This window comes from Phacochoerus africanus, chromosome 7, assembly GCF_016906955.1.
Source record: "Phacochoerus africanus isolate WHEZ1 chromosome 7, ROS_Pafr_v1, whole genome shotgun sequence".
NCBI lineage: Eukaryota > Metazoa > Chordata > Mammalia > Artiodactyla > Suidae > Phacochoerus > Phacochoerus africanus.
Window position 1 is genome coordinate 52494390 of NC_062550.1, and position 16953 is coordinate 52511342.

Sequence of the window (16953 nt, forward strand, 5' to 3'; positions counted from 1 at the left end):
GAGTGGCTGTGAGCCATGGTGTAGGTCACAGATGAGGCTCAGATCTGGTGTTGCTGTGGCTGTGGTGTAGGCCGGCAGCTATAGCTGCAATTAGACCCCTAGCCTGGGAACCTCCATATGCCACAGGTGAGGCCCTAAAAAGCAGAAGAGCAAAAAAAGAAATTTTATCCTGGGTTGAAAAGGAAAACACAGTTTTTCAAATCCTGCCTGCCTTTACTTCTCTAAGGTGTTACCAATTCATTCATCAGCCTACTGATTTCTGATCTTTTCCTCCATGTAAACCCTCTTAGATGTCAGTTATGTAAATTAAAAGCCAAGGTCCAAGTACTTGAGTGACTTACTAATTGTTTGTTTTGGGCTACAATCTTGGTCTTCTGCTCTTCCGAAGCATTCACACTAATTTTCAGTTCCTCCAGTTCTTCTTTTAACAGATTTGTTCTCATAATAGCCTGGTGGGCACTGTGGGGGCGGGGGGAGAAGGCAATGAGCAAAACCTCAAATATAACCGTCAAAGATACTAAGTAAAGCCACAGACTATTTTTGGACTCAAGTTGAAAACCACTGAAAACTCAAACCAGATGCCAACAATAGTAAAAATATACCCAAGATCTTTCACAGCCCTTGGAAAAGGAAGGGATTTGGGTGAGATATGGTGGAAGAAAAAAGAACAGAAGGAAACAAACATATTCCTGAAGATAAAGATTTGGAAACTCCCTTTAAAATCCATCATTGGCTGACTCACGTTTTTTTCTTCTACTACTAAGATATAATGTTAGTTAATGCGCTTCCACAAATATTACTGAATAATACCATGATCAGATACTGTACCCTGCAAGAAGACCTGTGATGTTGGGCAAAAGAGATATGAAGCTTACCCTTGGAGAAATTACATACTAGTGAAGGAGATGACAACTAAACCAAAAAAATGTTACAAATAATCTCTATCTGATCTATTTTTTTAATTTTATTGGAATATAGTTGATTTACCATGTTGTGTTAGTTTCAGGTGTACATCAAAATGAATCAGTTATACACCTACATATATCCATTCTTTCTCAGATTCTTTTCACACATATGTTATTACAGAGTATTGAGTAGATTTCCTTGTTAACCTATCTATTTTATATATAGTATGTGTATTCCATACGATATATATATTTTTTATTTGTTAAAATTTTTTATCTTTTGTCTTTTTAGGGCTGCACCCATGGCACATGGAGTTTCCCAGGCTAGGGGTCTAATCGGAGCTGTAGCTGCCAGCCTACACCTCAGCAACATGGGATCCGAGCCACGTGTGCGACCTACACCACAGATCCCAGCAATGCCAGATCCCTAACCCACTGAGGAAGGCCAGAGATCAAACCTGCGCCCTCATGGATACCAGTCAAATTCATTTCCACTGAGCCATGATGGGAACTCCTACATGATATAGATTATCTAACTAGTTTATTAGAGTATTGTTTACAATAACAAAGCCTTAGAAGGAAACTAAATACCCAACAAAAAGAAACCTGTTAAATGTATCTTGGTAACCCATACTATGAAATTAACCTATTTGTAAAAAGAATCTCCCCAAAGATTATAAACTGTTTTCTGAGCAGGGTCTGGAAGAAGGTACAGTTTTTTCCTTACTAAGAAATGACATTGATCACCCAACCAGTATTTATTCAGCTCCAACTCTGTGCCACTCAATTTGCTAGGTACTGAATAAATGCGAACCCAATCATGAGAATGCTGCCCTTCTGGAATTTTTAGCCTAGAAAGTTAAAGACCATCTTTATCGTTATACAGTATAAGAAGACACAGGTTGGCATGAACTCAAGTTCTGTGGACACTGTAAGAGGAATATAGCTGAGATAATGAGAAGGAAATGGGGGACAGAGGAACAGAGAACAGATGGCTCCCTGAGGGACTGCAAGCAGTCAGATACTGCTGGAGCCTAGAGGGGGAAATGACAATTAGAGATAAGGTATCAGAGGCCCCATCATGAAGGGCTTTGCAAACCAGATGAAGGACTTTGGATTTGATCCTGAATGTGAAAGGGATCCACTGGAGTGTTTAAAGCCGGGGGAATGATGTGGTCAGCCTAGCAATTAAGAGGAGGCTTCCTGCTGGGGTGGCACAGCTTTGGAAAAGGCAGGGCACCTAATCAGAAGGTCGCTGCGGTGGTGCAGGAGCGGGGGATGTTGACCTGAACCACATGGCAGCTGTGGGAATGGAAAGAACTACATCTGTCTGCCAGCGATAAAGTGGGTACAGCAGGACTTGCTATTTGATTTTGAAGTGCAGGCAGAGGAAGAAAAAGGAAACAGAGATTTCTGGTTTGCAGGCATCTGGAAGGGACTGCTCTTCTCTGGCAGATATGCTACTAAGCACTGGGAAAACCAGGAGAAATAAGACATGGCGCTTCCCATCAACAAGGACACGTTGACACAGAAGGCAAATTATACCATGAGGTGACGATGGCACAGTATCAAAAATAGACTGTGAGAGCAGAAAGGAAACAAGCTCTTTCTTAAGGATTGGGAGGATGGGGGGAGAGAAGGACACAAAGGCTGAATTCTGTAGACACTGGCATTCTGGCTGCCCATCCAGGTTCTCTAGGCTCTCTGTCCATTCCTCCAGTTACCCAGTTCCCTCCTAAGGCATTTCTTCACTGATTAAGTGAACCAGAGTCAGCATCTAGTGCTGGCAACCAAAAACCCTGACTAGCACATTCATCTAAAACATAGTTGTGGGTTTTTTGAAAGAAACTTTGAATTTTTATATTTTAAATAAATCATAAACGAGCCAGTTGTGGGATGGAGAGATCTTGAAGTCAACACTTTTTTTTTTTTTTTAATATCTATAGATTGGTTGGAGGCTGGTCAAAAATTAGGAGGGTAAGAGTTCATGGTCAGAATGTCTGTCTTTTCAAGTTAACTCAGAACTTTCCTGTTCAGAATTTTAGTACCTGCAATGTCAGTAAACACAGACTTTGTGAGAACCTTGTTGCTTGTTTCCTGATACTCAAGCATCTCCCTGCAACCTATTTTACCCATGTCTTGACACTTTATCTGGTATGTCTCCTGGGTCTGTTGTTCCTTTTTTTGTCTTAAGCTAAGGTCATAACTTTTTTTATCCTTCTAGGCTATTGGTGCTCTCTGGGCACATTTTAAACCTGACTCATCAATAAATCACTCATAATACTTAGCATGGGACTTTGTATAAAGTAAAAGTTCCCACTGAACCACAGAATGTTTGGATGGATTCACACTTGACCCATAGGCATATGGCATACATAGACAACACTACTTTAAATGACGTAGAGAACATCATTGCTAGAAAAGAACTAATAAACATTGCTGTGGTAAAATGGTGCATCCATGGGATCTGTGGCTGTGGCATAGGCTGGCAGCTATAGCTCCAATTTGACTTCTAGCCTAGGAACTTCCATATGCCGCAGGTGTGTCCCTAAAAAGCAAAAAAAAAAAAAAAAACAAAAAACAAAAAAAAAAACCCTAGAGTAGGCAAATTCATAGAGATAGAAAGTAGATTAGTTGCCTGGGGCTAAGGGGAGGAGAAAATGGGAAGTGACTGCTAGTCAGTATGGGATTTCTGTGTGCTCTTTACATGCAGCTGTCCAGTTTGCCCAGCACCACTTGCTGAAGAGACTTTTTCTCATTTTATATTGGATTTTTTTTTTTAGAATGATAAAATGTTCCGGAATTGGATCATGATGATGGTTGCACAACCTTGTGACTACACTAAAAACACTGATGATTAATTGTATCCATTAAAATGGTGAATTTTGTGCTATGTGCATTATATCTCAATTAAAAAGCAGATTTTTTAAAAAAGGAAAAAGAAATGAAAGATCCCAGCATTCAGCACCCCCACCATGGCTCACCTTTTTATCTGAAGGCGCAATTCAGTACAGTCCTTGGATAACTGGGTGTTAGCTTCTTCCAAGGTTTCTAATGCCAATTTCAAATTGTTATTTTCCTCCTCCAATTTCTGCTTGTTGAAATGCAGGTCTGCTGCATAAGTAATCAAATCAGGCACCTCTCTGCTGGTGAAAGAATGAGAATAATCTTCAACCTCTCTAATTCTCTTCCAGTCAAAGTAAGATATATGGTTAAGCCCAAACAGGCTTAAATATTCCTATGAGATTTTCTACTTTATCTTCATTCAGCCTCATAAACATAGTTCATCTACACAAAATTTATTCAAGCAATTTATTACAATAGTATCAAAGATTTTTCCAGAACTGCCATATAGTCACTTTGCTCTACAGCAGAAATTGACAGAACACTGTAAGTCAATGATATTTTAATTTTAAAAAAAGTTTTAAAGAAAGAATTGCCCGGTATTCAGCATCTACCACTTGTGAAATAGACTTCTACAGCTTTTGTTTCTTCCTTTCCACTTCAATCCCAACATCGGCCTCCATCTACAATAAAGAGTTCCCAATTCTATCTGGGCTGTGAGAAAATCCCAAAATAAACTGACACTGTAGTCTTTCAGTCAAGGGATCTTGACAGGTTAGAACAGGCCTTTAATTAGGAGGCAATTCCTAGAGTCTTATAACTGCAGCCTGTAGCTCACAATTTAGTACTCATCTTTCCTAATATATTCTATAGCTTGTTAATGTTTGTGGGTGTCACTCTTGCCCCCAGCATTTGATCAGAAGCCCTTTGAGAGTCCAGATTGTATGTTTTGTGGAGTCCCAGGGCCTCCTCTTCCTCTCTGTTATCTTATACTAGAACTCAGCACAGGTTGGCTACCTAGATCCCACGGCCGTATTTTTTGCATGGATGAAATTGAAATGGCAAAGATAAAATAAGGAAGGACAGACTTGCCACTCCTTAATATCTAAAACTCACATTTAGCATAAAACAGCTTTCCTCATTCATATCTAAAAATACCCAGTGTAGAAATGCTTTAAAAATAATCCCCCAAAGAGCTTAAGGTCAATGTCATCGCTCTACTTCAAATGCAACTTGTTTTCCATGGAAAACACATGAAGTCAAGGAAAGAGAATGATTTCACAAGTGAGAAAATGTTTATCTCCTACTAAACTTCTATAATTTGTATTTCCAGTGAAATTACTTCTAGTGCAATTGGGATAGAATAGTTAGGAGTTAAAAATAAATTATGGTAGCCCACCACTCACAAAGAGCTAAGTGACTTCACTGTAAATAAAATGTGTACCTCTAGGAAATAATAAGAAAGGTTGAGACATTTGAGAAAGCATTATAAGTAAGGATGCTTACAGGACTCCTTTAGACAAGTCTCCACCCAATACCTCAAAGCTCGGTGATGCAGAATCTGTTATATTTGTGGTCATCTTAACTGGAACACATACAAGAGAATTTTATGAAAAATCCATCTCTCCAAACCACAAGAAAGTGGTAGAACAATCTGAAGAAACATCTACATACTTGCTCCACCTGATTTTATGCTGTCCTGTTCAAAAGCAGAATCATCCATTCTGCTGCTTGATCCACTATTCATTCCTTCCCTGTAGTCAAAAGACAAAAACAATGGGAAAAAGAAAAAAAAAAAAAAAAAAAAACCAGTGAGCTAGGATTCTTTGCCAAACTTGAGCTTATCTAAGTTTTTAGGTATGTTGGGTACTTTCTTATTCAGATGTTTCTTTCTGAATTTTTTAAAAAAATTTATATATATATATGTATATATATACACACTTTTTTTTTTTTGGTCTTCTTAGAGCTGCACCTGTGGCATATGGAGGTTCCCAGGCTAGGGGGCTAATTGCAGCTATAGCTGCCAGCCTACACCACAGCCATAGCAATGCCAGATCCCATTCACGTCTGTGACCTACACCACAGCTCACGGCAACACTGGATCTCTGACCCACTAAGCAAGGCTAGGGATCAAACCTGCATCCTCATAGATACTAGTCAGGTTCATTAACCACTAAGCACAATAGGAACTCCTAATTTATATTTTTGACCACGGCATGCAGCAGTATGATGTGGGATCTCAGTTAGATAGAACCCAGGTCATAGCAGTAAAAGCAACAAGTCCTGACCACTACACCACCAAGGAATTCTCATCTTTCTGAATTTTAAAATAATCTATTTACCCAGCAACAATCTGGAGCCCGACACTGTGTTTAGATAGGGTAATAGTTAAGAAACATAAGGGGAGTTCCCGTCGTGGTGCAGTGGTTAACGACTCCGACTAGGAACCATGAGGTTGCGAGTTCGATCCCTGCCCTTGCTCAGTGGGTTAACGATCCGGCGTTGCCGTGAGCTGTGGTGTAGGTTGCAGACGCGGCTCGGATCCCGAGTTGCTGTGCTCTGGCGTAGGCCGGTGGCTACAGCTCCGATTCAACCCCTAGCCTGGGAACCTCCATATGCCGCGGGAGCAGCCCAAGAAATAGCAAAAAGACCAAAAAAAAAAAAAAAGAAACATAAGGCATTACCTTCACCTTCCATAATCTTTTAATCTAACATGAAAAAGAAACTGTGTACACAGGAGTTTCCTGGTGGCCTAGCAGTTAAGGATTCAGCATTGTCACTGCTATGGTTTGGGTTTGATCCCTGGCCTGAGAACTTCTGCATGCTGTGGGCATGGCCAAAAAAAAAAAAAAAAAAAAAAGAGCACACAGAAATAGGTAGGTGATGATTAGGGGATGGGAGGTCTCAGTGAATCAGGTAGTTGACGTAGTTTGGAGGGATAAGTGATCACTTGTGGAGGCAGCAAAATATTGGGCCTTAAAGAATTAGGAAGGAAAAGACAGGAGCTCCCCTTGCAGCTCAATGAGTAAGGAACAGACATAGTGTCTGTAAGGATGTGGGTTCCATCTCCTAGCCTCACTCTGTAGATTAAGAATCCGATGTTGCCACAAGCTGTGGTATAGGTCACAGATGAGGCTTGGATCTGGTGTTGCTGTGGCTGTGGCTGCAGCTGCAGCTCAAATTAGATCCCTAGCCTGGGAACTTCCATATGCAACAGGTGCTGCTGTAGAAAAAAAAAAAAAAAAAAAAAAGGAAAAGACATGAACAACTAATACTCTGAGACACAATGATGGTGTTATTTTCTCTTTCTCATGAAAAACCAACTTGAATCTAGACTAATTGTACTTTGGGGCATTTTATTCCTGAAATTTGGAGAATCCTTTTTACAGGCCTCTGTCCAGGACACAGACTCTAGCTCTAATCCTCAAAACAAACATTACAATTTCAACCATTTTTTTTCCAAGAATCTTTCAGTTTTGTTACTTAATTTTCTAAATGCCAAACCCTTAGATTACTTCTCAGGAGCAGTCATGAAATCCACTAAACTTGTACTTTTATCCTGTTGTGTTTCAATGTGAGATGTCTCTCAGGAGGTGGCTTCACAGATTAACTCACACATCATTCTTACTATTCCTAGAGACACACCTTTCACCATTTCTGAGTTTCTGCTCCTACATTTCGTATTTATTCCTCCCACATCTTTTTCTTCTGTTTGTTATAAAAATAAATTTCCTCTTTTGCTCTCACACCGTGTCACAAATTGCTGATATTTTTATTATACAATCAAACCTAAATATTTGAGAAAAACGGAAAATTAACAAGAGAACAAAAAGCAAAGGGCATTATGCACAGACAATTATCCTGGAGTACATTATTCTCAACTTTTTCTTGTGCATATTTTTATTTCTTGACAAATTGGGGGTTGTACTACATATACAGATCTATGGCCAATTATTTGACTACATATGATACTTCTCTTGTCAAATATTTAATTATAATTTTGAGAGGCTAATTAGGATTCTAGTGTATGGAAGTATTACAATTTATTTGTCTAACAATCTACATTTAAATATTTAGTTTGGAGTTCCTGTTGTGGCTCAGGAGTAACAAACCCGACAAGTATCCAGGAGGATGCAGGTTTGATCCTTGGCCCTGCTCAGTGAGTTAAGGATCTGGTGTTAATGTGAGCTGCAGTGTAGGTTGCAAACGGGGCTCAGATCTGGCGTTGCTGTGGCTGTGGTATAGGCTGGCAGCTGCAGCTCTGATTGGACCCTTAACCTGAGAACTTCCATATGCTGCAGATGAGGCCCTAATAAGAAAATAAATATATATATATATTTAATTTTCTTATATTTATCCCTGTCATAACACTCTGCATATATATTAGAGTATATGATTGGTTATTTTTCCTGAAGTAATATTACTTGACCACATTGCATATTTTTAAGGATTTATATACATTCCTAAACTGCACTTAAACAAACTGTACCAACTTGCTCTGCTACTAAGAAGGCACAAGAGGGCTTATTTCTCCACCCATCCTGACAACACAATAAGGGATGGAGTCATTCTAAATCTTTGTTAAACTGATGGACAAAGGATTCAGCATAAATGAATCCAACTAGTATCCATGAAGATGTGGGTTTGATCCCTGGCCTCACTCAGTGGCCCAGGGATCCAGCATTTCCATCAGCTGTGCTGTAGGTTGCAGACTCCACTTAGATTCCCTAGTTGCTGTGGCTGTGGTGTAGGCCGGCAGCTGTAGCTCCAATTTGACTCCTAGCCAGGGAATTTCCATATGCCATGGGGTACAGCCCTAAAAGGCAAAAAAAAAAAAAAAATATATATATATATATATATGGACAAAAATGGTATGTTCTCATTATTTGCATTTATTTGATCACTAGTAGGACTAGATATTTTTAAAAATTTATCTTGCCTTCACACTTGCATGCATGCTTCACATGCAGCAAACAACATTTCAGATATAATTTCAAGTCATCTATACATACTGATGCTACATGTAATCTAGCAAGTTTGCTGCCCTTTGGGCTTGAAGCATTCCTTAAGAAAATTTCTAGGATGTATCAGCTGATAGCTAGACATTGGTGGTTGAATAAAAGTCACATGATTAGGCTTCCTGTGAAAGAAGAAAATGCTTCTCTAGTATACACTAAAGGCACCTGAACTCATGGGTACCATTCTCCTTCTTCAACTTTTTTCAGGTTCCCTATCCTTTCCTTTTTGCCTTCCTAGATTCTAGGTGTCTAAATTACACTCACTGCCTACATCTCCCCCAGTGACCTTAAAAGGGAGTTCATGCTGAGTTTAAATGCGTTTGAAGAACCGGTGGTCAGTATTAATAATCTGCTTGACTCCTATGTGATAACATGTGCTGCCACTCATCACAATCAGTGAATGTTAATATAATTAACATAATAGATTCTCAAAGTGTGCTCTTCACTGCCCACCCCCTATTGGTATCATCACCTGGAAACACACTAGAAATGCAAATGAACAGGCTTAACACCAGATCCCCTGAATCACATTAATGATGCCCAATAATATCTTTTAAGTAATTCCAATGAATGCCAAAATGTGAGAAGCACCAAATTATCGTATTTCCATCAACACAGAAAACAGTGATTATAGACAGGATTAAGATGGCGAAATAGAAGGACTGAAGCTCACCTTCTATCATAAAAACAAAACTACAACCAAATGCTGAACAACCTTCAGCCTAATGGACTGGAGACTTTCAAAAAGATATCCTACTCCAGAAGACAAAAAGGAGGCCACATCAAGAGGTAGGAGGGGGGAATTACGTGATATAAGCAACCCCATACCTCATGGGTGAGAAGCCCACAGACTGGAAAGTAGCTGTATCACAGAGACTCACCTACAGGAGTGAGAGTTCTGAGCCCCACGTCAAGTCCCCAGGCCTGGAGATCTGGCATTGGAAGAAAGAGACCCAGAGCATCTGGCATTGAAGGCCAGTGAAGCTTATGTGCAGGAACTCCATGGGACTGGGGAAAATGGAGACCCCATTCTTGAAAGGCACACACAGGCTTTCATGTTCACTGGGTCCCAGGGCAAAGCAGAGACTCCACAGGAATCTGAGTCAGACCTGACTGCATTTCTTGGAGAATCTCCTGGGAAAATAGGGGGTGACTGCGGCTTATGTGGGGGGAAGGACATTGGAGGCAAAGTCTCGGGAATATTCATCAGTGTGTGTTCCTCTAGAGGTGGCCATTTTGGGAAAATCTGGCCATACCAATCAGTGCTGAGAAGCCCCAGGAGAAACAATAATCCAGGTGGGATCACAGCCCCACCCATCAGTATACAGGTTGCCTAAAGAACCCCAGGCAAACAGCTGCCTCTAATCTCACCCAGAGACAAAGCCTCACCCACCAGAGGGATAGGAATCAGCCCCACCTACCAGTGTGCAGGCACCAGTCCCTCCCATCAGGAAGCCTACAGTAAGCCCTGTACCACCTTCAGCCACAAAGGGGGCAGACAACAGAAGGAAGAAAAGCTACAACTCTATCATCTGCAAAAAGGAACACCAAAAACCTATAAAAATAAAAAGGGAGAGAACTCTAACTCAAATAAGGGAGCAAGAAAAAAAACCACAAAAACAGCTAAGTGATCTGGAGACTATCAGCATCCAGGACAAAGATTTTAGGCTGATGATGCTGAGGATGATGCAAGACATTGGAAATAAACTGGAAGCAAAGATGGATAATTCACAGCAAACATTGAGCAAAGAAGTACAAGATTTAAAACTTAAACAAGCAGAGGTGCAAAATAAAATAACTGAAATAAAAAAATTAATTAGAAGCAACCAACAGCAGAATACAGGAGGCAGAAGAACAAATAAGACTAGAGGAAATCACCGATGCAGAACAAAAAAGAGAAAAAAGATTGAAAAGAAATGAAGAGAGCCTCAGAGAACTCTGGGACAACGTTAAACACAGCAACATCCATATGATAGGGGTGCCAGAAGGAGAAGAGAGAGAAGGGGACAGGAAAAAATATTCAAAGAGATAATAACCAAAAAATTCCCTAACATGGGAAAGGAACCACTCTCTCAAATCCAGGAAGTGCAATGAGTACCATGTAAAATAACCCCAAGGAGGAATATCCCAAGACACATACTAATCAAACTGAACAAAATTAAAGACAAAGAGAAAATCTTGAAAGCAGCTAGGGAAAAGAAACAAATAATAGGGAAACAAATAATAAGGTAACCCCAATAAGGTTTTCAGCAGATTTTTCAGCAGAAACTCTACAGGCCAGAAGGGAGTGGCATGATATACTTAACATGATGAAAGGAAAAAACCTCCAGCCAAGATTACTTTACCCAGCAAGGCTCTCATTAAGATCTGAAGGAGAAATCAAAAGCTTCACAGATAAGCAAAAGCTAAGAGAATTCAGCAACACTAAACCAGCTTTACAACAAATACTAAAGGAACTTCTCTAGGTGGAAAAGAAAAGACCACAACTAGAAGCAAAAATACCACAAATGAAGAGTTCCCGTCATGGCTCAGTGGTTAACGAATCGGACTAGTATCCATGAGAATGCGGGTTCGATCCCTGGCCTTGCTCAGTGGGTTAAGGATCTGGCATTGCCGTGAGCTGTGGTGTAGGTCGCAGACACAGCTCGGATCCCACGTTGCTGTGGCTGTGGCGTAGGCCAGTGTCTACAGCTCCGATTAGACCCCTAGCCTGGGAACCTCCATATGCCGTGGGAGCAGCCCTAGAAAAGGCAAAAAGGCAAAAAAAAAAATATATATATATATATATGTGTGTGTGTATATATATATATATATATATATATATATATATATATATATACATACCACAAATGGCAAGGCTCACCAGTAAAGGCATATATACAGTAAAGGTAGGAAATCATCCATGCACAATTATGCTACCAAAATCAGAAATCGTGAGAAGAGGAGGGTACAAATGCAGGACACTGGAGATGCACTTGCAATTAAGAGACCAACAACTTAAAACGATCTCGTATATATATATATAGACTCCTATATCAAAACTTCAGGGTAACTGCAAACCAAAAATTTACAATTGATACACAAACAAATAAGAAACATAAACTCAAACACAACACTAAAGATAAACATCAAACCATCTTTAAATGGAGAAGAGAACAAGAGAAGAGGGAAGAAAAAAGAGTAACAAAAACAATTCCAAAACAGTTAATAAAATGGCACTAAAAACATATATATCAATAATTACCTTAAATGTTAGTGGACTAAATGCCACAACCAAAAGACATAGACTGGCTGAATAGATACAAAAACAAGATCTATATATATATATATATGCTGTCTTCAAGAGACTCACTTCACTTCTAGGGACACATACAAATTGAAAGTGAGAGGATGGAAGAAAATATTCCATGCAAGTAGTAATCAAAAGAAAGCTGGAATAGCAATATTCATGTCAGACAAAATAGACCTGAAAATAAAGAATATTATAAGAGAGAAAAAAGGACATTACATAATGATTAAGGGATCAATCCAAGAAGATAAAACAATTGTAAACATATATGCACCCAACATAGGATCACCACAAAGTATAAGGCAACTGTTAACAACCTTAAAAGGAAAAATTGACAATAATACAATAGTGGGAGAATTTAACACCCTACTTACAGCACTAGACAGATCATCCAGACAGAAAATCAATGAGGAAACACAGGCCCTAAATGAAGCGTTAGACCAGATGGACTTAATAGATATTTATAGGACATTCCATCCAAAAGAAACAGAATACACATTCTTCTCAAGTGCACACGGAACATTCTCTAAGATTAATCACATTCTGGGTCACAAATCAAGCCTCTGTAGCTTTAAGAAAACTGAAATCATATCAAGCATCTTTTCTGACCACAAAGCTATACAACTAGAAATCAACAACAAGAAAAAAAACTGCAAAAAACACAAACACTTGAAGACTAAAAAACATCCTACTATATATCCAGACAAAACTTTCCTTAAAACAGACACATGCACCCACATGTTCATTGCAGCACTATTCACAATAGCCAAGACATGGAAACAACCCAAATGTCCATTGACAGATGATTGGATTAGGAAGATATGTACACAATGAAATACTACTCAGCCATAAAAAAGAACAAAATAATGCCATTTGCAGCAACATGGATGGAACTAGAGACTCTCATACTGAGTGAAGTAAGTCAGAAAGACAAAGACAAATACCGTATGATATCACTTGTATCTGGAATCTAATATAAGGCACAAATGAACCTTTCCACAGAAAAGAAAATCATGGACTTGCAGAATAGATTTGTGGTTGCCAAGGGGAAGGGGGAGGGAGTGCGGTGGTTGGGGAACTTGGGGTTAATGGATGCAAACTATTGCCTTTGGAATGGATCAGCAATGAGATCCTGCTGTGTAGCACTGGGAACTATGTCTAGTCACTTATGATGGAGCATGATAATGTACAAAAATATAATGTGTACATGTATGTGTAACTGGGTCACCATGCTGCACAGTAGAAAAAAAAATTGTATTGGGGAAATAACTATTAAAAAATATTGGCTATAAAAAGAAAAAAAAATAAAGATGAGTTGGTACTTAAAAAAATGCTACTAAATAACCAATGGATCACTGAAGGAATCAAAGAGGAAATTAAAAAATATCTAGAAGCAAATGACAATACTCCAAAACCTATGGGATGCAGCAAAAGCAGTTCTAAGAGAAAAGTTAATAGCAATACAAGCCTACCTCAGGAAACAAGAAAAAGCTCAAATAAATGACCTAACTCTACATCTAAAGCAGTTAGAGAGAGAAGAACAGACAAGAAGTAAAGTCAGCAGAAGGAAAAAAAATTATAAAGATTAGAGCAGAAATCAATGGAATAGAAATGAAGAACACCATAGAAAAGACCAATGAAACAAAAAGCTGGTTCTTTGAAAAGATCAACAAAATTAATAAACCCTTAGACTTACCAAGAAAAAAAGAGAGGACTCAAATCAATAAAATTAGAAATGAAAAAGGAGAAATTACAACAGACATCACAGAAATACGAAGGATCATAAGAGATTACTACATGCAACTATAGGTCAATAAAACAGAAAACCCAGTTCTTAGAAGAACAATCTTCCAAGACTAAACCAAGATGAAACAGAAAAGATGAAAGGACCAATCACAACTACTGAAATTGAAACTGTGATTAAATAACTTCCAACAAACAAAAGTCGAGGACCAGATGGCTTCACAGACGAATTCTATCAAACATTTAGAGAAGAAATAATGCCTATCCTTCTGAAACTATTTCAAAAAATTGCAGAGAAAGGAACACTCCCAAACCCATTCTATCTATGAGGCCACCATCACCCTGATATTAAAACCAGACAAAAATAGCACAAAAAAGAGAAAACAGGCCAATTTCACTGATGAACATAGATGCAAAAATCCTCAACCAAATACTAGCAAACAGAATCCAATAATACATTAAAAGGATTGTACATCATGATCAAGTGGGATTTATCCCAGGGATTCAGGGATTCTTCAATATCTGCAAATCAATCAGTGTGATACATCACATTAACAAACTGAAGAATAAAAACCATATGATCTTCTCAATAGATGCAGAAAAAGCCTCTGACAAAATCCAACACCCATTTCTGATAAAAACCATTCAGAAAGTGGGCATAGAGGGAAACTGCCTCAACTTAATAAAGGCCATATATGACAAACCCAGAGCTATCATCATTCTCAATGGGGAAAAGCTGAAAGAATTTCTGCTGAGATCAGGAACAAGACAAGGATGGCTCTCACCACTACTATTCAACATAGTTTTGGAAGTGCTACCCACAGCAATCAGAGAAGAAAAAGAAATAAAAGGAATCCAAACTGGAAAGGAAGAAGTAAAACTATCACTATTTGCAGACAACATGATACTATACCTAGAAAATCCTAAAGACACTACCAAAAAAACTATTAGAGCCCATCAATGAATTTGGCAAAGTTGTAGGATATAAAGTTAATACACAGAAATTGACTGCATTTCTACATACTAACTATGAATGATCAAAAAGAGAAATTAGGGAAGCAGTCCCGTTTACCATCACATCCAAAAGAATAAAATACTTGGGAATAAAGCTACCTAAAGAGACAAAAGACCTATACTCTGAAAACTATAAGACACTGAAGAAAGAAATCAAAGATGACACAAATAGATGGAAAGACATATCATGCTCTTGGATTGGAAGAGTCAATATTATCAAAATGACTATACTACCCAAGGCATTCTACAGATTCAATGCAATCCTTATCAAATTACCAAGGACATTTTTCACATAACTAGAACAAAAAAAAATTTTTTTGGTCTTTTTGCCTTTTCTAAGGCCACTCCTGCAGCATATGGAGGTTCCCGGGCTAGGGGTCTAATCGGAGCTATAGCCGCTGGCCTATGCCAGAGTCACAGCAACAGCAGATCCGAGCCACATCTGTGACCTATATATACCACAGCTCATGGCAATGCCAGATCCTTAACACACTGAACGAAGCCAGGGATCAAACCTGCAACTTCATGGTTCCTAGTTGGTTTCGTTAACCACTAAGCCATGACAGGAACTCCTAGAACAAAATATTTTAAAGTTCATTTGGAAGCACAAAAGACCCAGAATAGCCAAAGCCATCCTGAAAAAGAAAAATGGAGCTGGAGGAATCAGGCTCCCTGACTTCGGATTATACCACAGAGCTACAGTCATCAAAACCATATGGTATTGGCACAAAGATAGACATATAGATCAGTGATACAGGATAGAAAGCCCAGAATGAAACCCACACACCTACAGTCAACTAGTTTATGACAAAGAAGGCAAAAATATATAATGGAGAAGAGACAGCCCCTTCAATAAGTGGTGTTGGGAAAACTGGACAGCCACATGCAAAAGAGAAATTAGAACACTTCCTAACACCATACACAAAAATAAACTCAAAATGGATTAAAGACCTAAATACAAGACCAGATACTATAAAACTTTTAGAGGAAAACATAGGCCAAACATTCTCTGACATAAACCACAGCAATATCTTCTCAGATCCTCCTCCTAAAGTAATGACAATAAAAACAAAAATAAATAAATATGACTTAATTAAACTTAAGTTTTTTCACAGAAAAGGAAACCCTAACCAAAACAAAAAGACAACCCACAGAATGGGAGAAATTATTTGCAAATGAAGCTACTGACAAGTAATTAATCTCCAAAATTCATCAACACCTTCTGCAGCTCAATATCAAAAAAGCAAACCCCATCCGAGAAAAAATGGGCAGAAGATCTAAACAGGCAATTCCCCAAAGAAGATATACAGATGGTCAAAAAATACATGCAAAGATGTGCATCATCGCTTATTATTAGAGAAATACAAATCAAAACCAGTATGAGCTACCACCTTACACCAGCCACAATGGCCATCATCAAAAAGCCTACAAACAGTAAATGCCAAAGAGGGTGTGGAGAAAAGGGAACACTACACACTCGTAGTGGGAATGTAAATTGGTGCAACCACTGTGGAAAACAGTATGGAGATGCCTCAGAAAACTATAGAATTACCATTTGATCCAGCAATCCCACTCCTGGGCATCAATCCTGAGAAAACCATGACTCGAAAAGATACATGTACTCCAATGTTCATTTCAGCACTATATACGATAGCCAAGACATGGAAATAACCTAAATGTCCATCAACAGAGGAATGTATCAAGAAGATGTGGTACATATACATAACGGAATGTTACTCAGCCATTAAAAGGAACGAAATAGTGGCTTTTGCAGCAGCATGGATGGACCTAGAAATTATCATGCTAAGTGAAGTCAGTCAGACAGTGAGACACCAACATCAAACACTGTCACTGAGATGTGGAACCTAAAAAAAGGACAGAATGAACTTCTTTGCAGAACAGATACTGACTCACAGACTTTGAAAAGCTTATGGTTTCCAAAGGAGACAGTTTGGGGGGTGGGGGGATGTGCTGGGGGTTTGGGATGGAAATGCTATAAAATTTGGTTGTAATGATTGTTGTACAACTATAAATGTAATAACATTCACTGATTAATAAAAAAAAATTGGTTGTGATGATCATTGTACAACTACAAATGCAATAAAATTCATCAAATAATAAAAAATTATAATATAGGAAA

General features: G+C 38.7%; 1 protein-coding gene across 1 annotated transcript in view; it reads right to left on the bottom strand.

Annotated features, from left to right (window-relative positions):
- Positions 1 to 16953, bottom strand: part of IRAG2 (inositol 1,4,5-triphosphate receptor associated 2) — a 112906-nt gene that overhangs the window by 85213 nt on the left and 10740 nt on the right. Inside the window, exons 4-7 of the mRNA XM_047787367.1 lie at positions 5424 to 5503; positions 5256 to 5334; positions 3890 to 4048; positions 342 to 459 (exon numbers count right to left, since the gene is read on the bottom strand). Of these exons, the coding sequence (XP_047643323.1) occupies positions 342 to 459; positions 3890 to 4048; positions 5256 to 5334; positions 5424 to 5503 (436 nt within the window). The remainder of the gene's footprint in view (positions 1 to 341; positions 460 to 3889; positions 4049 to 5255; positions 5335 to 5423; positions 5504 to 16953) is intronic.